General features: G+C 28.0%; 2 protein-coding genes, 1 long non-coding RNA gene and 1 pseudogene across 3 annotated transcripts; 3 read left to right on the forward strand and 1 right to left on the reverse strand.

The window, feature by feature from the left end:
* Positions 1-403: 403 nt before the first annotated feature.
* Positions 404-3,740, reverse strand: scf (Calumenin B scf). Its single transcript, XM_015523536.2, has 7 exons — positions 3,502-3,740; positions 3,282-3,374; positions 3,068-3,195; positions 2,790-2,983; positions 2,463-2,705; positions 1,447-1,562; positions 404-1,378 (listed from the first exon to the last, which is right to left on the reverse strand). Exons 1-7 carry the CDS (start codon positions 3,502-3,504, stop codon positions 1,190-1,192), a joined length of 966 nt encoding a protein of 321 aa, XP_015379022.1. The 5' UTR covers positions 3,505-3,740; the 3' UTR covers positions 404-1,189.
* A 2,652-nt stretch (positions 3,741-6,392) lies between these two features.
* Positions 6,393-6,864, forward strand: LOC149055917 (uncharacterized; annotated as a pseudogene).
* Positions 6,865-8,686: 1,822 nt separating this feature from the next.
* On the forward strand, positions 8,687-11,724 carry LOC149055918 (uncharacterized). The gene is made up of 3 exons (XR_016191730.1): positions 8,687-8,773; positions 10,259-10,410; positions 11,597-11,724. It is a non-coding gene; the product is annotated as an uncharacterized LOC149055918 (long non-coding RNA).
* A 3,439-nt stretch (positions 11,725-15,163) lies between these two features.
* On the forward strand, positions 15,164-23,117 carry Sec8 (exocyst complex component secretory 8). The gene is made up of 15 exons (XM_015523529.2): positions 15,164-15,461; positions 15,885-16,216; positions 16,298-16,463; positions 16,724-16,890; positions 16,957-17,071; positions 17,147-17,404; positions 17,561-17,682; positions 17,747-17,807; positions 19,161-19,282; positions 19,640-19,817; positions 19,884-20,104; positions 20,931-21,117; positions 21,191-21,376; positions 22,334-22,687; positions 22,745-23,117. Exons 1-15 carry the CDS (start codon positions 15,408-15,410, stop codon positions 22,919-22,921), a joined length of 2,700 nt encoding a protein of 899 aa, XP_015379015.2. The 5' UTR covers positions 15,164-15,407; the 3' UTR covers positions 22,922-23,117.
* The last annotated feature ends 1,290 nt before the right edge of the window (positions 23,118-24,407 follow it).

The following is a 24,407-nucleotide window of genomic DNA, read 5'->3' on the forward strand; positions in this document are numbered from 1 at the left end:
AAATTTTTTAAACGAAAACGTAATTTTTGAGCTGATATGCAAGTATGAAAATAAGAAATATCATTGATGATATTCTCTATAATTAAAAAAAAAATAAGAAAGATTAGTAGACGCATTATTTAAATTTTGGGTTCACTTATGTTGACGAAAATAACTGTCAAATTCAAATAGTTTCTATGCCAAGGGTTTGAACATTTTTATTGAAAACAACATCGAGATTTTAATATGATTTTATACACGTCTATACTTCTTCTATCGTCTTATTTTTGTGCGTGTTTATATTATATACCTGGAATCTATATATCGTAAGTGGGCCTCAATGGTTTTTTACATCATTGATGGTCTATAAAACTAAAAAGGTTGGGAACCGCTAATTCAAGGCTGTACAAAAAACAAAGAGTCATGAGTTACCAAACTTATTTTAATATAATTTCTAGTATTAGTTTTAATTTTACATTATTTCTTATATTAATTCTAGTTGCCTAATATTATTGTTGTTGTTTTAATAATTATTATTAATTTTTTTCCGGGGCCATTTGCTAATATATAAAAAGTTAAATGTATATTTTAAAAATGATGGTTAAAAAAATATTTTATTGTTTATCAATAGTCTATAATGTGATGAGTCAAAAATAAGACAAATAGTTTTACAGTAAATACATGAGCACAAAACATACAAAAATTTAACACATTTGAACAGTTGACTTACAGAAAATTAGTTTTAGAAAGTACAAGTGGCTCTTAAATTATAATATTCACTACTAATGAAAAAAATAAAACAAAATTTGTGGTGAAAAAACAATTGTATAAATCTGATAAGTACTGTTACATAGTAGTACTACATTACATTAATATAAGTACAAAAATTTGTTTAAAAATAATATTAATAAATGATCAATAAAAAAAGAATATAATTTAACAGTTTTATATTTTTAAGTATAAAAATTCAAAATAACTAAACAGATATAAATAGTGTAAAATCATATAATATAAAAGAAAAAACAGTTTTGGCATATTGAATCAGTCAGATCATTTTTAACATTTAATAATTATTAAATATCAAAATAAATGTTGTATACAAATAATAATATTTTTAGGTTACTACACTAATATTATTTATATAAATATATTGACTCGTTATATAAAAATATTATTTTATAATATTAAAAAATATATTTTTGTAATTGTTTTATAACTCGTCATGTTTTATGATGGCCTCTCCAAAATCAGTTGCTTGGGATCCTACGAACAAATCATATTTCGCTAATATTTCTTCTTTAGTTAATTTACCATCAGCATCTGAATCTGATTCATAAATAAGATGTCTACTCTCTGCTTCGGCATGATCAAAATTATCAGGTAATATCCAATCTTTGATCTAAAATTCAAAATTATTATTATAAATCATAAAAATTATGAGTTTAAATAAAATATATTCTTCCAGACCTCTCCAATGTCTAAAAATCCATCACCATCTTTATCTCTGTATGTTTTAAATTGTTCTATTTCACTTTTAATGAAATTTGGTTCTTCATTTGGCTCCACACCAGGAAACAAATCAGCTAGTATAGATAAAGAGTTAAGTTAATTATTAAAACAGCTTCCAAGTGCACTAATAATAAAATAAGTAACTTAGCAAGTAATTTGTTTATTAAGTATTTCCACAACTAGCATACACTTGACAAATTTGTCAAGTATATTCACTAATGGGGCTTATAAGTAGAGCGCGGATTTATATGCATTAAAAATCAATCGAATATGCGCTAAAAAATCTTAAATATGCATAAATATATGCACTAAAATGTTAAAATATGCATGGAAAATAAAATAATATGCATAAAAAAAATCATTTTTGGAACATTAAATTAATAAAATATATTATTTAAAAAAATTATGGAACAATACTAAAAACACTTTTCTATATTTTTCCACTTTCACTATTTTCAGGTAGCTTTAATCTATAATATATAAAAAAGGAATCAATTTATATCAAAAATGTCTCCTGAAATAAATATACTTACCTATATTTTGATATTTTGATATTAATCAAAACAATCAAAAGTATAAAAATATAATTATTTTTTTCTTATATTATAATTGAAAATAGTATAAATTTAAAAAATTTAAAAAATTTCCAAAAAAAACATCGAAATATGCACTAAAAGACGAAATATGCAATTAAAATTGTAAAATAAGCCCTTAAAATGGACAAATGACGAAATATGGAAAAATATGCACTAACAAAGTTTCATTTTTTAAATCGTTATGTCATGCAACAAATGTTGAGCTCACTTATCATATATCATATAGGTATCACATATCATACGATCAACCAGAATAAATATGCAAATGTATACAAATCCTCGCTCTACTTATAAGTTTACTATACATTTTTACATTATATAACCTTTAATTATACTGTAAAATTCATTAATACTAAAAAATTAATTTTTTTAAATCACCAATATATTCATCCATTGATATTTTGTTGTCTTTATCTTTATCCATATCATCTATAGTTTCATATACAACAATATCTTTCATATGAACACTTTCTTCAGGGTGCAAGAATGAAATAAACTCCTCTTTGGACAATAGTCCATCACCATCTACGTCAGCTGCTGCCCACCTTCTCTTATCTCTTAATATCATTTTTGCATATGTATAGGAATCATCTGATTTATGCGCTTCTTTTGCTTCGTCATCTAAAAAGACATATTTGTTCAGTCAAAATAGTGTGGGTAATTAAGTAAATGGATAAAAAAAATCACTGCCTAACCTAACCTTACCAGACATAAATCCATATGTATCCTTTCTGTATAGCGCCCATGATAATTTTCCATTTTCCAAGTTTTTATGGTTATCCCATTGGCTGTGCACGTCATTCATTATGTAACGAGTTTGAGTAAATTTAATCCAATCTTTAAGTTCCTCTTGAGTTACATATCCATCATTGTTTTTATCAATTTTATCAACTATTACACTACAAATCACAACCAAATAGGAGGTACATAAAATTGTAATGGCATAACTAAGACAAATTTACTTATTAAAAAATAAAATTTACCCAAGTCTCCTTTGACTTTCTTCTTGAGTTAAATTATCAAATTCTTCTGCTTCTTGTCCAAGAAAAGCTTCGTGGTCATAATCTGTATTGTGTTCTTCACCTCTAAAATGTTGCTGTTGGGCTTGTAACTTCATGTACAAAAAATAATATTAAACATCAAGAGTTAACGTGTTAATAAATAATTGTATCAAAAAAAATCTAACACAAATCCTACTTTTTCTAAAACCGGTTCTTTGGTGTTTGGTACTCCACATACATACATTGAACAAAGACAAAACGTTAGGACTATACACTTGAATAATAAAACCTGCGTTTGAAAGAAAAACAGAATTAATATTGTAAAGTTTTTTTGGGTATAAAATATTATTGTTAATAGGCAGTATATCAAAAATAATTATAAGATTTTTGAAAGTTAAAAGATTCTATTAACTTACCATGATTGATTTCTGTGTTTATGATGGAAAAGTGAATACTAATCTTGAAAATACTGACCACACAATTAAACTTAGTTCAATCTGCTCGATCGTCAATCGTTATGACACGTCATGTTTTTCGATGTACTGTTTTAATAATAATAAACTATAAAATGCGATAAATTAGTGCTCATTAATTTTGTTATAATCTAAAACTCTGTTTTGTTTAGCGGAAGCTGCGACTAAACTATTATAGAAGTACAGACAGATAAACGAATATAATGATAAATGATAATAATGATAGTAGGCCGGACATAGATAACAATACACATTTGAAGTTTGAATTTATATAAAATTTATTTCATGACAAATCAAATTGTAAAATACCTGAGGTAATGTATATTCAAATACGTATTTTGAATTCTTTTGAAGAAAAAAAAAAACAGACTGCAGTCGGTAATCTCTAGATCCTAAAACCGAAAATTATTTACAATATAATAACTCATAAAAGAGCGACTATTTAGTAAGCACAAATTAATCAACATTTAAAAGAATCAAACAAAAATAATCAATTACGATTAAATTTACGGTAAAAAATAAGAAATGGAGCACGTGTGCTCACAGGCAAATACATTTTTAAGAATCAAAAAACAAATTATCTCGTAAGTATATAATTATTAATGTACTTTATGTGTAAGAAGTATACAGAATTATACGTGTTACTAATAGCACATTTTATGTCGAAAAAAATTATAATGAGGAAATAAGGTAGAAAGTCAAAGTTACTTACCAAATACTATTATATAAATTATTATAGTAAACAGAATACGAATTAAATATGATAAGATGACCCAACTTTATTGTAATCGAAAATTTTTATTTTTTTTTTAAATACCTACTGGTTGTACACTAGCTTTAAAACCACGTCAAAAATTACTATAACAAGTCAGGTACTATGATTTCTCAGTAACTTTTAAACATTTTCTTTCGTTATTATGTTCACTATGTCAAATACATTGATAGTTTGTGGGAAAAGATCATTGCAAAAGTCACGACAAGTGATTATAGTTATTAGTTATTTATCATCATTTATCACCATAGCTTCAAATAACTATAGTCTATATAGCCTATAAGTTTAACTTTTATAATTTATTTAACCATCCGAGAGTCACGTGGGGAACGGGAGAAGGTAGTGGCGAAAGTGAGGGAATGGTTAAGCACTCAGGGTCGTCATTTAACGCGTTGCATGGTGAACTAATGGGACTATGGGACGCATGTAAATTCTACCGATTGCGACCTTTTTAGACCTTTTTTCATGTAAACTTCACGGGTACATTTATGTATTTTCATTTATGGCAACCTGAAAAAAAAATGTATTCCACTGATAGGTTTTTTACCTGAAATAAAAGTAACTGATTAATTAAGATTACATCATTTATGTAGGTACAGATTTATTATAATATATTTATTGTATTTAGATACAATTAAAAAAAAAAAGAATCATATAATAATCAAGTAGAAAAAAATAGAATAATATATAGTTGTTAATAATAATCAACATTGCCTACGTAGGTAATATGTATATCTACATTATTTATATGCAGATCTATTATATATATATATATATATATATATATATATATATATATATATATATATATATATATATAATATATATATATTGTATTTATAGATCCTTATATCTTTTTTTACCCAACATTAAAATAAAAGATGTAATAATCAATAGGTAGTGATCATTATGATTAGTATGAGATTATGAGAGTAGTTAGTATATGAGTACCTATATATGATATTATCTGCTTTAGATAAGTCAGTACTAGGCTCAGCGGAAGGCACAAGCAACATAGGCCTATGTCTAAACTACAAAAACGAAAGGGCAACAAATGTTAATTTTGCCTATTTACACATTTTGTCTAGAGCCGTCCCTGATTCAGTCTCAAAAGTTGATGTGTAGCTATACTAAAAATAGTTGTAATCTGTGGAGTTTACGTGTTTGCAGGTAAAAAAATGTATCGGTGGAATTTCCATGTTATAAATCCAACCCAAAAATCAACTATCTGTAAATCGATGAAATTTACAATCGCCCTTTTTATTTACGATTACATTAACGATACGTCGGGAGGCAACACGTTTAAGATCGGGACGAAATTCGTATAAAAGTTGTTGACCTTTTTGACTTTGAGAGGCAACTAGTTTGCGCCCGTTCGGAATACATGTATTATATGGGATTAGGATTATGAAGTCCATAACTGGTATTTGTAGATTCCTTGAGATGTCCATGATGCTTCCATGGCTATATTATCTCCTATATACTCACCTTCTGGTATCCCATACATCTCCCACTTAGATATTCGAATATTCGATATTGGATTACATAAGGACTCCATGGTCTCCATGTCTGAATCCACCCTAATACTAGCTGTACTATTAAATCACCAGGTCGTCGTTGCCAGTTGGACTCCAATTATCAACCTCAAAGCATATATTTAAGAGAACGTTATACTCGTATGTGTTGTCTCTGTTCCACAAGTGCGTAACAAATTATACGCTCAGCAGATCACGTTTTATTCCGTTAGTTTAAAATTTAGAGTGAATTAACCTCTTATTATAAAAATTAAAGGTAACATTATTATAATCTATTAGGGCACCTCCAGTGGTGGATTCAGGGTAGGGGTACAGTTGGCCCTGTTAATTTTCTATTGAAAATTTTTTGATGTAACTACGATTATCATAAAATAGAATATTAAAGAATTTTACAGAATCTCATCGTAGATGGATATACTTTTGAACAAGTAGACTTTAAATATTTGGGTATCAACTTGAATAATAGGAATGATATGCATAACGAAATTAGATTGAGACTTAATACGGCAAATCGTGGTTACTATGCAATGAGTAAATTATTCAGTTCTAAACATCTTTCCAGAGAAACTAAGAAAAAGCTTTATATTTACTACTTATGGCCCATAGTAATGCATGGTTGCGAAACGTGGTCCACCACTAAAGGGGATGAGACAAAGTTATTAATATTTGAAAGAAAAGTTCTGAGAAGAATATATGGTCCATATATAACACGGAAACAGGGCATTACGAAAGGAGAACTAATGCAAATATTGAAAGAATCTTTAATGGACTAAATATCCAAAAATATCTTGTCTCGACGAGACTGGAATGGGCAGGTCACATATAGTGATATAAGGACAGCCTAATGAGATAATTTGTGGTATCTAAACCAAATAAAACACGCCCCAGAGGAAGACCACGTCAACATTGAATAGATCGGGCAAAAAAGGTTTAATGCAAGTAGATGAAACCGCAAAAATTGAAGATGCAGACAACAGAGACCGATGAAGAGGTTTTTAGTAGAAGCAGTGAAGGGCCTTATTGGCCTGTATAGAAGCTAAAAAAAAACGAGTATCATATAAACATAGACCTATGCATATAAATAAAAAAATTAGTTAATACGAATAATACTATAGGTACCAAATATTAATTGTTATAAACATTACATGCATTATTTAAACTGATAAAACAATATTTACAGCTTTGGTTTTTTATCGATACCTATTTATAATTATAACCATAAGTTATTAATTCAAATTCAAATTATAGAATTTATATTGCCTCCCTCCCTCCTAAAAATATCGAACATGGCCCTGAGCATTTTATTATATTTTAACTTTAAAGCAAGTTATAAAAATTTTAAATTTGTAAATTATTTGTATATTATCTTAAATACTCATAACTAGCTTTAAAATTAAAACATCATAAAAAGCCCATAACAATAAACACAGAACAATGTAAGCACATGAACGTATAAGCCATATAGACATAGACAGAGGTTAAAGTGGGGAAAAATTCCAGAAGGGACTGGACTAATGCTCCATAAAGTTTTAAGCGTTCCATATATAATTTTAGGTATAATGTCTAATGTATAAAATCCTAATTTGTTAAAGGGGACGCTTTTTAACCGCCGTCAGAGGTAAGGGGACTGAGTACTCCTGCGTCCCCCCACTTTAACCCCTGGACATAGAGTATACTCTTATTGTTAATATTTAATGCCACGCATATTAAAGACATTGTTAAAAGCAAAAACAAAACATAATTGAAGACGTTATATAATCATTTTGTATGCAACCAAGACGCATACAACTTTTATTTGATAATTAATATAAATATAATTAATTTGTAACATCTACATTAACATGTAGGTATTCTAAAAATATTAATATTGTACTGTAAACCTATAAAAGGACTTAGTGATGACATAATGTTGTTTTTTTTCTATTTAGGTTATGCTATTTTAGAATGAAGACACTAAAAGTATATTAAAATTTAAAATAATCTTTTTGATTTGGTTTTATAATTTTGATTTTGCTCCAAGTGGGATTTTATCCCGCGGACGTGCTTGTCTCAAAGTGTTGTTGAAAACGTAATTTGCATGTTTTTTCTTCAATACGTTCGACTTTATGCTGTGAGTATTCGTTACCTATATACATTATATAATATGGATGATATAAAAACAGATTCAAAACACAAAAAACTGCAACTGTAACGGCGATATGTAATATATTATTATGAATATTGTGTAGGCACCAAAAAATAGTAAGTATATTAGTACTTAAATTTAAATAGATTATAAACACTATTGTGCCAAAAACATGTTATTTTTTCAAAATATTGGACTTTATACTGAGAGAACTCGTGCTGGAGCCCAGGAGCTCTAAAATACATTGTATTAAGTAAGTAAATAGTGTTATATTAAACAAATCCTGAAATCCTCAATCACACGTAAAATATTAAAAATAAACCAAACATTTTTGTATTTCATTAAAAGAATTAAATATTGATATTATACTGTGTTGGCTATTACCTAAATATACATAGGTGTGTCGTGTGTGTTATATATTCATACCGCACTAATTACTTTACTGGCTATAAATAATATTATTAATATACTAGCAAGTAGCAAGCTATGGTGATTATATTGTTTATTGTTGACGACGATTGTACTTATTCACTGTATTAATATTTATTCGAATAGAAAACTTAATTTTTTATATAGTGTTATATTATGATCGTGAATATTCTTTAATAATAATTGTATTCAATAACTTTTTAATTTGTTTAAAGTTTGGCTTTTATATAGTGTTTAATGTAAAGAATTGTTGTACCTTTTCTTAGACTTAAAATAGCTATCGTTACAGTACTTAGCACTGTCAATATTCTGTCAAATATTAAGATATGGCTGCAGCTTACAGTTATGCTAAAGGTATCGTATAGTTGTAGTTATATTCTGTTTTACTTGCGTTAATATAACTTGACGTAGTTAAAATTAATTATAGAATGATATAGGTGTACTTAAAAACTGATTTAATTAGCCAGATTTATTTAAAAACATCTTTTAGTTGAATAATTTATTGGCAGAACAACAGTTCGTATTGTACCTATTATGTTTAAAATGTGTGTACCTATACAAGACTAAATTCCTTTCAAAATTCAAATTCTAATAGTTAATATGACCTATAGTAAGTTAACTAACTATAGGTGATAGACCTTACTTATACTTGAGAAACAGGGCATTTTTCTATTCTTCTTCTTGTTAGCTTCGGTTTTAAAATAAAGTACGTCAGTATTTTACGTTTAATATTACGAGCAACCACTTAACGACTGTTATATCACAAATTTAATTTTTAAATATTTATTTACGTTTTATTGATAGTTCAACAGCTCTGAATTTTGGTGAACCGTTGGCCCCATTTAAAACCTCCGGTTCACCCATATAGTACACCTATAAAGATTAAAAAGCAAATGAATCGTTAATTTTAATATTTTTAATTTGTCGTTATAGGAAAACGTACTTATTTACTTACATTCCTAATGTTTTAAAGTTATCCTATTGTCCATTAATTACTATACATTTATAGGTACTGTTAAATTGTGTTAGTTTTAAGAAATCCGTCATTCTATAGAAAATTAAAAAAAAAATTTAAACTCTTATTTTCCTAAATATGTACAAAACGTGTAACTTATTTATTTATTTACAATATTTTTAATATTGTCATACGAATAATTCAACGGTTTTAAAATCGATTATTTTGAACAAACATTTCATCAATTTGTAAAATTATTTTACAAAATTCGAATTTTATAATTTCGTAATTCTAATTAAATAAATATTTAATACACGCTATAGGCAGGTGTGGACGTGTAGTACATAAAATAGGTATATTGTGTAAAAAAACGCATATTCCAACCATTATGTATTTGTGCTCGAAACTATAGAAAGTTAAGAAAATTAAAAACAAAAGTGGGTGTTATTTTCTCATACTACCTACTTTGACTTTACACAGTTGACACTCCTGCACTGTCCACAGTCTACACAATACGGATAATCACAATATCTTATATTGAAATATAATACTATACTTAAATATCTATACCTATACTAAGTGGGTATACTGTAAAAGTATATAAATTTTGAGGGAGGAGAGACAGTGTTTTCTATGCGTATTTACTTTACTTTTTTTTCCGCGTTCAAAACATAAGATGTTCACTTCTAACAACAACAAATCTACATTAAATACCTATAATATAAACACAACATACATTCTAACAAGAACATGTTCAGCGGGGCCCATTATTTTCTTGAAGAATAAATAAATAAAAAATAAAAAATGTGCATTTCGAAATCCATAAAAGTAAATTTTGATAATTTTTCTTTTCTTTTTTTAAATTTTTTTTTTTAATATTATAGATATAGGTTACGAACCTGTCATCTATTATCAAACAGATATTCAAAGATATTGAGGGTCAGCGGAAGTCCAGCGAGCCGTGTTGTCTTCTGTGTCCTTCAGTATAACCTAATCAGAAATTGAACTTGAGTGTGTGGAGATCGCTGCGTAACAGGTAAGACGAAGCTGAATATTATTATCACTAGACATTAGTTCGGCCACTTTGGCCACCATCACGGTCAAAAATTAATGACGAAACCTGGTATTCTGACCACGTCAACCATCAACTGTAGTTTAGAGTCTATGACCCATGCAACGACGCATCGTACCGGCTTTCCAACGAGCGGTATCCGACCGCTATCCACTGGGTGTGAGGCAGCCGCGTACACCATTGTAAGCCGGGTAATAAACTATGGTGAACCAGGTTATACATTGCGTGGAGCACTACCAGGTTAACCATGCGGGCGCCAAAGTACACCGTGTTAAACAGAGGTAACCAAGATATACCACGCGGTGCATCGTATTCGTGTATATCTTGGTAAAACGATTATACCGCCCTTCTGCGAATCGATCAACACCGTCGCCGATTGGTGATAATTCGGTTGGCTGTAGTTCGTTAAAAACGTCTCTCCACCGAGCGGTATCTGATCGCTATCCACTAGGTGCGAGGCAATCGTGTACACCATTGTATACCGGGTACAAAACTACGGTGAACCAGGTTACACATTGAGTGGTGCACCACCAGGTTGACCATGCGGGCACCAAAGTACACCGTGTTAAACAGAGGTAACCAGGATACGCCACGCGACGTACCGTCCTTAGTGTATAATATCTAGGAAGCTCGATTATACCACCCTTCTGCGAGTCGATCAGTACCGTCGCCGATTGGTGATAATTCGGTTGGGCAGTTCGTTAAAAACGTCTTTCCTCCGAGCGGTATCTGATCGCTATCCATAAGGAGTGAGGCAATCGTGTACACCATTGTATACCGGGTACAAAACTATGGTGAACCAGGTTATACATTGAGTGATGCACCACCAGGTTGACCATGCGGGCACCATAGTACACCGTGTTAAACAGAGGTACTCCAGGATAATACATTACAGCTGCACGGTGCACCGTTGTCGTATACCTTGGTAGCACGACTATACCACCCCTCTGCGAGTCGTTCGGTACCGTCGCCGCTTGGTGATAATTCGATTGGTAATCCGTCTGATGCGTGGCCGTATGAGTCAATATTCTCCTGACACATGTTGATGCTTATGACGTCAGAATGACAGTTATCGCCACGGCCCACGATGGTAGCCAAAGTCGCCTGGCTCATGGCTGTTATATACTAATTATAGTCCGCTTCGTCTTAGATCCACCGAAAAGACAAGATTTTCAAACCAATGATTATAAACTCCGTATTTGTTGAAGTAACAAGCGAAACCAGCTGCAGGCACGTAAAATGATTTGACAATGATAATACGGGTATAATATAATAAAGCATAATTTTATTTCGAAAATGTTGTTTTGTACTGAATTCAAAATATTATGTGTATATAAAATATTCCTCAAACCGTCAAACCGTTAATATATCTCGAGGAAATGAATGTTAACCTTTAAAGGAATCATCTTGACGGTTGTACTCATCTTATATAATATGGCATATGTTTATATTACGAGGACATGCATTATTAGATCTACCACAACTCCATTATAATAATAAATAATAATATTGTTATAACTTACCATATGGTTTTCTTCGTTCAGTTTTACCGTTCAGATTTGGATTTGGATTAGAATTTATTTTGATGCTTTTGTATTTCGTCCATTTATTCTTTATGGTAAATACTAAAAGTTGTTTCGATCGTGATGTTTTATATATAATCATTTATGATTTTATGATGTTTTTTATAGATCATAATTTTTACAATCGATTACGCGCACGATGTATTAATGAAAAACGAAAAGCCATAAATTTATAGAAGTAAAAATATAATTATACCTTACAATTGATTAGCCGTTAGGTTGCCAGGTTATTGTTTAATTGTTACTCTTTAAAAATAAAGTCTACCATCGATCGATATCTGATTAGATTGTAATCCTAAGAATAAACTATTTTTACCTATAGGAATTTCATTTATACTGTCTTATTTTTCTCGAAAATACCTACAATCATTGTAAGAAGTTATCGTGGCGTCTCTAACATAAATTACTATTTTAGTATTTTCTACATAGGACCGCGGAATTCAACAAATATTTTAAATATTTTTTAAAGTCTAATAAATAATATTATTGTGTGTCATGTTTATCATTATTTTGTCACTTGAACGTGTGTTTAGAGATTTTTCGTAATTTATTTTGACAACACCATTTATTAATTTCCTAATTTCCGGTCATCTGGCCTCATAGCCATTATTTTAAGTGAATATCACATAAGCGAAACATTTGATAAACTTTTTGATGAACCATATTATAATTTTTTTATCGTGGTACCTACCTATCTATGATGTAAATAATAAATATTTTTATCGTGCAGTAGATTATCGTTTGCGGGACAAACTGGTTAGAACACTTATATCTAATATGTTATTTGTTTATATATCTGTTACGCCGAATTTATGAAATTGCCGATTTCATGAAATCTGCATCGCTGTTGCCGACAACGTGAAATCGGCAACTTTAAATGCATAATACTGCCGGTTGCGTGAAATCGGCAAGACCATTCTTAAAATAACGATAACACGTAATTCAATATAAATTAATGTGTTATATTTATGATTGTACATAAACACTGGAAATATAATAAAATCATATTGTAATAATAAATTATATGTAAAAAGTTGTAAAAAAAAATAAAAAAAGTCGAAAGTTATGAAATTATATTAATATGTTTAGTTATATATTCATATTATAGTTATATTTTTATCAAAGCAATACAAACTAAGATAAAATGTTTGTACTTACCTATATGATGGCATCGTATTGTCGTCAGTCATAGGGAATAAAGATAATGGCTTGGTAATGCCAATAATGAACACGCCTGAAATTTTGATTATTTATTAGGTATCACTATTTCATATTTGGAATGTGTTACCGAATTCATGAAATCGGCAGAAAAAAGTGTGCCTATTTCATGAAATTAGCAATCAAAATTTGGTGGCATAGTTGCCGATTACACGTTGTCGGCAACAGCGTTGCAGATTTCATGAAATCGGCAATTTCATAAATTCGGCGTAACATATCTATTGGTTTCTGCGAAATGTCCTATACCAACAATAATGAAGGTTCGAAATTAAAATAATGGTATTTCATAAAAGTTGAATATGATAGAAAGCGCTTCTTTATTACTAACTGATAATAATAATAAAAAAAAATGCTGAAAAAATGATTCATATTATCACTTGATTTTATCCCTCATACTTGACCATTGAAAATTTTAATTTCAACTGAACATAATATATAGCATGTACGTCGAGAGGGACGGTGGATTTGTGAGGTTGGGAGTCGGGTGCAAGATTTTTTTTTCGGTTAAAATAGTATTATATACATAACCTATCAACTTAAGTTTGTTTAGCAACCAGTCGTGTTTAATAGAAAATAGAAATCCCAAACGAAATATAACGCTGTAGCGCGTACATCTGATGATGAGTAGTTAACAGCAATGATTCGATTCGATACGAATAACCGGGATACCGGATAGATGACGAAACATTATGGACTATTATATTATTGTCTCGTACAAGAGATAGTTTATTAACCGCGTGTTTATAAATAGTCGAAAACATTGAACATTTTTATGATTACTCGCAATCGCGTGCGGTTTTGATGATTCATTCGAATAAAAAATTATATAATTATTTTTTATTGGTCGGAGTTTTCAGGGGAGAGAATTTATAGCTTTATATTTACTACTTATGGCCCATAGTAATGCATGGTTGCGAAACGTGGTCCACCACTAAAGGGGATGAGACAAAGTTATTAATATTTGAAAGAAAAGTTCTGAGAAGAATATATGGTCCATATATAACACGGAAACAGGGCATTACGAAAGGAGAACTAATGCAAATATTGAAAGAATCTTTAATGGACTAAATATCCAAAAATATCTTGTCTCGACGAGACTGGAATGGGCAGGTCACATATAATGAGATAAGGACAGCCTAATGAGACAATTTTTGGTATCTAAACCAAATAAAACAAGCCCCAGAGGAAGACCACGTCAACATTGAATAGATCGGGCAAAAAAAGGTTTAATGCAAGTAGATAAAACCGCAAAAATTGAAGATGCAGACAACAGATGGCCTGTAGAAGCTAAAAAAAAAACCAGTATCATATAAACATAGACCTATGCATATAAATAAAAAAATTAGTTAATACGAATAATACTATACCAAATATTAATTATTATAATCATTATTTGCATTTAAACTGTTAAAACAATATTTACAGCTTTGGTTCTTTATCGAATATCGATACCTTTTTATAATTATAATATAATTATAACCATAAGTCCATAAGTTATTAATTAAAATTATTTATATATTATCTTAAATACTCACAACTAGTTTTAATATTAAAACATCAAAAAAAGCCCATAACAATAAACACAGAACAATGTAAGCACATGAACGTATAAGCCATACAGACATATATATAGTGTATTATTTTATGGTTTAACTGTTTAAGCAGTTGCAAGCACAGGATTTTATGTGAAATTCGCGTATTTTGTGGTATAAGTCATAAGGTCTGTGACCGTTCCCCACGGATAGAACGAATTGTTATTAACGATTAAAGACATGGCTTCATATTCTATTTTGTGCTCATGGTATCAGCTATAGCTATCAGCTGTACTACTAACTTTACTACTTGTGAGGAAAAAATATGATAATATTTTCTGTGATAAATGATAATCACACAATCACAGAAATTATTTGAGATTTTAATTTTTAACATTCAGATATAGATGTAAAATTGTTTTAATGTTTATTATTTGAATGTTGATTATTGTTTTTAAGGCATTGAGATATTATGTTTGTCAATGGCTTACTTTTTCTAGCTTGATTTCATTTTTCATTTTTTTCATTTTCTGACGCATACTATTTTAGTCTTTATAAGCTGTAGTTTATAAAAAAGAATTAAAATACTATCCTAGTTGTTAAAAGTTAATTCTTACAAATCTTAACCATGGCAAATCCACCCAGTAAACCACCACGGGGCATTAAGACTCCAAAGGAAACTGTGAGTTCTTATAATTCAAATTACTTACCTACATAAAAGTCTAAAGTTATACCTAATACTTTCTCTCTTATAATACAATTTAATGTCAATATAATTAAATATTTAGATTATACTAGCATTTCACTTAACATCCAAGTTTTATTTTGAGTTCAATTATAGTTAAATAAGGCGGTTTTTAAAATATTATAGTATGTCACAACTGATACAACTCATAATTAACTTGGCGTAATATATACCTCAGTGCAAAGATGTCATTTTGATTAATTTTAACTTAGTAAATACATTGAATATTATTTATGTTCACTTATCAAACTATATACAGAGTTTCTTTTAAATATTTACTTTAATAAATTGATACTTTTCATTTTTCTTTGTATGATTTTACTATTTAAATTTTAAACTGAAATCAATTTTTTTTTTTAGAGCGGATTACTAATGACCATGATTCGAGCATTGTCTGCTACTGAATCTAATGAACATCGTGAAATTGAAAAAACTGCATTAGAGAGAGAATATAAGCGATGTGATCAAAAATTAGAAGAATTGATTTCTATGGAGCATCAAAATCTTGCTCGTGTTATGCATTTATTTACATCAGTGTCTAGTGAAATTAATTTATCTAGAGAGCGAGTTCAAGCTGCTAAGCAAAAGCTTCTTGCATGTAAAACATTGTTACGATGTAAACGAGATGAACTAAGAAAATTTTATGTTGAAAGTATAGAGCAACATCATATGTTAACACTGTTGACTCAAATGTGAGGAATATATTTAAGTTGTTGGTCATTGTTTACTATAATAATTATGTATGCAATAAAATAAAAATATATTTTATTTAGTGAACAAATTAAAGAAGTACCTTTTCAATTGAATATGTTAGAATCAAAAAATCAATACTTACAATGTACTAAATTGTTGATGGAGACATTACAAATAAGTAATAATGACTTGAAAAATATAGATGCATTAAATGAATTGAGGATTGAACTGAAACACAAAAAACAAGTAAAACAAATTTATGAATACAGTTATAACTTGCATTATAACAATTGAGTCTTCCTTTCATGAATAATAATTTTTTTATCTTTGAACATTTATGATCTTGGCCCTTGGGTAAAATTTAATATATACGATTTACCCTTATGTTTAATTTTGATAGTATGTTAATTATACAAATAGCAATAAAAATAAAATTAAAACAATACTGAGATATCTATAATTTAATATTTTTAAAGTTTTAGTTATTATAAATTTTTGTTTATCAGGATTTATATAATAGATTATTGGATGAATTAATGAATCATATTTATGTTATTTCTCCTCAATCTGCTAAATCATTTCGTCGCACTGGGTCAGATGGATATAATTCTTCATTTGGACAAAGTACAAGAAGATCATACAAACATATTATACCACAAATTGCAATGCACAAGTATTTAAATTAATTTAAGCATACATTAATTAATTAGTTAATTAATTTATATGTAATATATTACAGAGACATTTTAAATGAAAATAATGAGACTGATATTAATGAGCTTGATACTGAAAAATTTGTCCCTATAGCTGTTGAGTGCCTTGCCATACTTTTTAAGTTAAATGATACTATTGAAGTAAGTAATAGTTTTGTAGTCTTATTTTTAAATAATTGATTCAATTTTATTAATCTCTTATGACCATACTTCAAGAAATTGAAATCTACAATGCAAACGCAATTAGTTGAAATTGTTGAAAAAACTACAAAACAAATATCGACAACCAACCAATCAAAAAATTCTGGAGAACAACTAGTAACTTTAGTAAATGGAGTAATTTTACAATTTTATTCAGTTGTTGATGCACACCAGCTCTTTTTGAGCAGTTTAGATAAGGTAGTTGATCAAAAACTACTAGCCAATGTCAACAAATATGATCTTAAATATGTTTGGGAAAATATTGAGTCTATTGTAAGTAAACTATTCAAATATTTTATATTTTCAGTGGGTACTTACATAGTTTATTTTTTAAGGTCAAATTTGTGTCAAATTATGTATAAAATGTGTACAACAAACTTAATTAAATTTCATTAGGTTACAACTTAAAATAGAGTGTTATGATTTCAGATGCAAATGTTCTTAAGTAATTATTTGGATGTAAACAGTCATTCAGATTTAGTTATGAAATCTACACCAATATTTAGTAATGTTGATCTGAATGTTTTTTTTTCGAAGAAAAAAATTCAAAGGTATCTAATTAACTAAATGGTAAATTATTAATTTTTTTAATTTATTTATGGAATTTGTTTTTAGACCTAAACAGTGTCTTTTCAAGTTTTCAAATGCTTTTGAAAGTTCCTCTGATATATTAGAAGTAAGTATTTATTAGTTATAAGTTTTCTTGTCTAAGATTCCTAATTATATAATAATAATAAACGGGATATTTCAATAAAAATTACATTCTTAGCAATTTTGCTACATCATTTATACTTTTAAAAATATTTTCATCAGAATTGTACACTCTAGAGGCAATACTTTAAACAATATAATTAATACAACTTAAAAAAATTAAAATTTTAATAATGATAATACAAAACACTATAAAAGTATACATTAACCAAAATGAAGAAAAAACATTAAAAATATTTAATCTATATACATGACAATTATTCTATTTATTTTGTGCGGTAGTTGATGAATTAAAATAAAATAATTGTATAGCTTTATTTTATTATGCTTATATCATTTTATTAAAAGGTTTTAAAACCAAGTATTTTGTTAGTGTATGAATTATGACATGTTTTCATTTTCCACCACTGAGTTCAAAACATAATCAGTAAATTATAAGAGGATGTGATATCCGTAACCCGTATGTGTTGTCTCAGTCTTACAAGTGCGTAATATAGTAAATTTTACGCTCAACAGATTAGCTCTGTTGGTCCTTAGTTCAAAAATTAGAGTGAACAAACACACAGGTTACAGGTTACAAGAGTTCAATTCACTTTAATTTTTGAACTAACGGAGCTAAACGTGATCTGCTGAGTGTAAAATTTGGTATATCAAGCATTTGTAAGATGGAGACAGCACATGCGGGTATCACATCATCTTAATGGTTATTTAAAAGTAAATTAAAAGTTATTTTGTAAAATTTATTTCATCACATATTGAATAAATTATACGATTTATTTATACGATTTTATTTTATAAACTTATTTTTAATACCTATTAAAATGTTTTGAAAATTGAATTTAGTTGATGGGGTTATCCTAAATTGAGATGTGACTTTTTAGTTATTACCCTAATGACTTTTAGTATATACTATTTATATTTATACAGGTTGTCCCGTGAAGATTTACCCATTAGCTATAGAGGGGGATTGCCACCTGGATAAAAACCAATTTTATTCTAAAAATTATTAATCATCATTTGATTAATGAAAATAAAATGTTGAAAGGTCAAAATTTTCAGTAAAATAAACTTTATAAAATAGGCACATTCATTTCTTTAGAAAATTAAAAAATTATTTTTTTAACTTTTTCGCCAAAAAATTTAATAAAATATATGTAGCACACTAGCACTTGTTTATGTGAGTCTAATAAAAAACAGATTTATGATGTATTTATTATCTTAGGAGATATTGCAATGGATAAATCCTTGCAGGACACCCTGTATATGTTTTTCATTTTATTATAGTTAAAAAAAATTTATAATTGTATGTATTTTGTAGAGACCTTTTACCAGTATAACACAGACACAAACAATGATTTGTAGTTCAAGTTCTGATAATATCAAATATATATATGAACCACTCACAATGTTTATACAGCAAATTGAACAATCAATTAATATGTAAGGGAGTTTTAAATATTAATAATTATACATATCAGTGGCGCCGAAGTCCTAAAAGTCTTGTAGCGCGAAAAATATTCAAAAGGCCTAACATCTTAATATCGGAAAAAATAGCATACCATGGAGAGAAAAATGGTCAATATGAAGCGGCCCTATCTTAAATTTTCAAAATATGTCGGGCCATGGCCCGACCTTATCATAGGGTTCGGCGCCACTGATACATATTGTGTAGATTATATAATAACAAAAAAAAAGAAAAGTATACCAAATGAAAAAGAATGTTTTCCAACTTATGTATATTAAATACATAGTTTTTATACATTAATGAATAGAATTATAATATAATATTTTTTTTAGGAGTACATGTACTTTAAGTTTATGGCTTAATGAATACATAAGAACAGTTTTTCTTGATCGTCAGCATAGTAAAGTAGCAACTACAGTTGAATCAATTACAAAGCAAGCTGATGCTTGGCATGCAATAACTACACCAGAACAAATGCAAGAGTTAATCATTTCAAGACCATTATTATCAGTATATAATAAAATAAAAAATATATAAAATTTAATCAAGATTTTAATTTAAAAAATTTTGTTTTAGAGTACATTAAGCATATGGAATAATATATGTCAAATTAAAAAGTTGGTCATAACCATGCCAGAATATGCATCACATTTCTTAATGATCATGGTTAGCATTAGTAGAAGTTATAAAGAAACTTGTGATAGTTTATTTAATACAAATATAAAATCATGTGACAATACTACTAAGCTCGTCAGTTATTTATGGATTCAAAAACATGATTTAGTTGAATATCTTAAGTAAGAACTATTGCCTGTTATTAATTAAATATATAAAAACATTTAGTTACTAGGACTGTGCATTTAATGGAATAAATATTTGTTAAGTATGGTCGCTCATTATATTTATGTGCTGAAAATGTTTAAAATAAAAATATCTTCTTATTCATAGAACAACATTATAATAAAATATACTATTGTATAATAGATTTTAATCAGTTTGAATTATTTGAGAAATTGATTCTTATTTACATTATTTTAAAAAAAAAACATAATGTTTTATGTAGTATTCATATTTATTAAAAATTACTACTCTAATAAAATGTATAATAAACTTCACATCCCATAATACTTATCTTTAAAAAAATGTCTTGAAATGCAATTAAGTAAATTGTATTATCGAATCAGACATTCACTAAAAAGCCAGCATAGAAAATCTATAAGTTTCTTAATTAAAAAAAATACTTGCATTTTTGAATAAAATTTATACATTTATCTATTATTTATCTAAATATACTCTGTCTCAAAAAAGAATAATCAGTTGGCTGATCGTTTTATGTTAGTGTTCTGAATTGCCCACCAACTTACTGGTTTTCAATTTTCCAACTGTATCATTCACAATACAATAAAAAGTGATTATGACCTAGTAGTCGAAGCAGAAATTGTATAAATTTCAAGACCAATAAAAAAAAAAGTGATTATTTTCTTTTGAAACGGAGTATAGTATGAAAAATATGATTTTAATATACGTTTATTGAAATTTTAAATTAATAATTCAAACATAGTAAATACTAATTGTAGCTCAGTATATGAAAAATATAAAATCTAGCATAAATATTATTTTCAGACAATCTCACAATTGGGTAAGAAGAGAACATGAAAATAAGTCAAAAAAAAGTTCATTAGATGAACTAAAACGATATACCCAAGAAGCTGATAAGTTATTTGAGAACTTAGAAGGAAATGATTTTAAAGTAACTAGTGTTTCAGATATAAATCAACTAAGATGTTTGGCACATCTTTTGGAAAGCATGGCAAGTTCTAGTTATTCCAATGACTGCCTATTTTATTTTTATTTTTAAATTTGTTATGTTTTTTTAAAACTAGGAATGGTTTGGAAAAAAATTAAACGAGATTTCAAATCCAGAATCAAAACAATATTTAGTCCCCAAATTGAACAGTTCTAAAACAGACAACAATAATTTACCATTGTCACTAGTTGAAACATTACATCAACTGGGTAAAGACTTCTTAGATATTTCAGATAACATTCTTTTGTATCTTTATTTAGAAGTAAGTATCATGAAACCAAATATACTTGTTATACATTTTGCTGTTTGGTATTTAATTAAAAATTTGGACACTATATTTCTGGTTGTACTCATATTTATTATTGCTTTATTCATTCTTGACCAGACCAGATACTGTCAAAACAATTTGACAATCCATTTAAAACTAACCATTTTATTCGTATTTTTTTTTTTAGTGATCAAATATTTAATCAATGATTTATAAACAATATATTGATTTAGTGTAATTCTAAAGTAAGTCCTCATCTGTACTCTATAAAGTCTTCCACCCTCCAATATGACTACAAAATTTAGTTAAAACTTTTTTAACCCTTTCCACCATAAGAAAAAAATGTAAGACAAGGTATTTTCTTGAAATTGATAGTTTTTATAATTTATAATTTATCATTTTCTTAAAATTTTTTGTAAACTACATTAATAATAATATTATTTTTCTATGAATTTTGAGTTTTAATATACTTTCAGTTAGTACTTGGATTACATGTACATTCTTGATTATATGTCCATTATATGATTAGCTCTGATGATATGTGTGAATAATAATAAATGCTTACTTAGTGCTTACCCTTAACTTTTCAAATAATTAGTGTCAGATCTGGAGAATAGCCTAGCCAACATTTAGTTTTTAGAAAATATATTTAAATATTCAATCAATCTCTAAGTTCTATTATTTTTACTATTCATTTATTTATTATTTATCATTAACTTTATATTACTCTGAATATAAAAAGTAATAATAACTTTTGAACTTTTGAAGTGAACAAATTATATATATAAATTCTTTTTAGAAAGATGTTATTACACCACTAAAAATATTCCATAAAATAACTATAACCAAACTAGAATGTATAGTGGCTAGACTCTCAAATTAAATATATTTGTTTTTATATAGAAATAATAACATAGTAATTTTTTTATATAAATTTGTTACAATTTGTAGGTGCGTGCTCGAAGTATTTACTACCTTTTACCTAATTTTGAATCAGCTATTGGAAATACAACTGAACCTAAAGTGTTGGATCTTAATCAATCTGTATCAGCATTGCACGAAGCTATGTTGAATGCAATTTCAAATAGTAAATCTCAATATATTTTTGAAGGACTTGGTGAAGTCATGGCTAAGAGTTTAGTAAATTATACTCGTAATATAGAAATGATTGATGAAATTTCAATCAGAAAAATAATACGTGATATAACAATGCTAAAATACAACATAGCTGCAATGTTAGGAGCATCTCAAGTTACTTTAGAAAAAACAATTCATTATTATGAATTGTTGCTTTGCACTACAAAGGTAAACCAAATGAAAAAATAAAAAGCTTTAAATCTAAATTTGTACTTATGTGTATAGGAAATATTAGAAGAGATATTGGAAAAAGGAGCTGGTTTCAGTGAAGCGGAGTATTTAAATTTGCTACAAATTGTTCATAGGAGTAATAAAAATATCGAAGAAACAACTAGTTTGCAAAATGATTTAAAAAGATTATCTGATATTCTATCACAGACTAAACATACATTTTTAATATAATATTTTATTCAACAAGTGTAAATATAAATATTAAATTATATTTTTGTATAATGAATTGCTTATATATTTAGTATTTATTAAACCAAATAAATATATTATTGTTATGTATTAATATTATAAATTATTATTGTTTATAATGATATTATTAGTTATTTATACACTAATTTACATATAAAACATAAAATATTTTTAAAATTGTGCGCATTATTTTTTTTAGTTATATTTTTCTATATTTAATTAATATTTTATACCTATAATATACAAGAGTAAAAGACAAGTATCAAAAATGTTAATCATAGTTATTGAATACATAATTATGTTCCAATGTTCATATTTAAAAAAATACAATACAATAAAATAAAAAATAAAAATACAATGACAATTCAGTGTCCATATTTTCATCTTTCTGTAAAAGAATCTATATATTATGGTAACTATTTATCGTGTTAAAATGACCAGAACCAAAAAGAAATCCAAAATAATTGTGAAAAAGATCTAATTCAGTGAATTATTAATAAAGAAATATCTTTATAGTGCTAAGATTTATATATCTATATATCTTGTAATATTTTGGCTTCTATTGTATTTTTTCATTTCCAGATAAATATTTGCTATACTTATCACGATCTCTTGATATGTTATATTGTTGCTTTAAAGTCTAATAAAAAAAAAGTCATAAACAACTATCAAATTATATACCTATTGAAAAAAAGTATTGAAAAAAGAAACCTATAAATTATTGAAATATTGAAAAACTTTTAATATTAAAATATTATATGCAATTTCTAGTCCCCAAGAGTGTTTCTTTTTGTTCTAAATAACCTTCTAAGGACCTTTCGTTCAAAAGTAGTTAGTCCATTTTCATCCGACTCAGTTGTTGCCCATGCGCAACAGGCGTATAGTGCAGCCGGTCTTATCAGTACTTTGTACAGCGTTATTTTCGTTCTCCATGATACCATCTTTGACTTTAAAAGGGGTACGTGTCCAAAGTAGCATTCATCTGCTGCTATCGATCTCAGTCTCATTTTTTTGTGACTGTCAGCATTTTCGTCGATGTTCACCCCTAAAGGCTCTGTCAAACAGAAAGCGTTATCTTCACGTCTCGTGATTTTGTAATTTGTTACAACGCGGCGTTATTCACGCGCGTGAAAGCACCACGCCGACGAGCCATTTACCGCTTTAACGCGTTCTGTTTAACAGAGCCTTAAGTAGGTATTTGAAGTTTGCCACCCCTAAAAAGTTGTAATTATTCATTTCCAAACGTCTTGTTCTACGATAGTGTTTCGTGACTATCATGTACATTGTTATCCTTCATTTACCACTAATCCAATTTTTTCACTCTCATCTATCCGTTTACTCGTAGTTCTCTTAAAGTCCTTCTTCATTGTCTGCCATTATTATAATATCGTCTGCATAATATCCTGCCACTACCAGTTGCTGACAATTTCCCATTTTGATTCCTGTTCCTCCAACCAAGGTTTCTCTC

Source organism: Diuraphis noxia, unplaced genomic scaffold (genome assembly GCF_037042655.1).
Source record: "Diuraphis noxia isolate RWA-SAM2 unplaced genomic scaffold, SU_Dnox_SAM2 contig0004, whole genome shotgun sequence".
In the NCBI taxonomy this organism is placed as follows: domain Eukaryota; kingdom Metazoa; phylum Arthropoda; class Insecta; order Hemiptera; family Aphididae; genus Diuraphis; species Diuraphis noxia.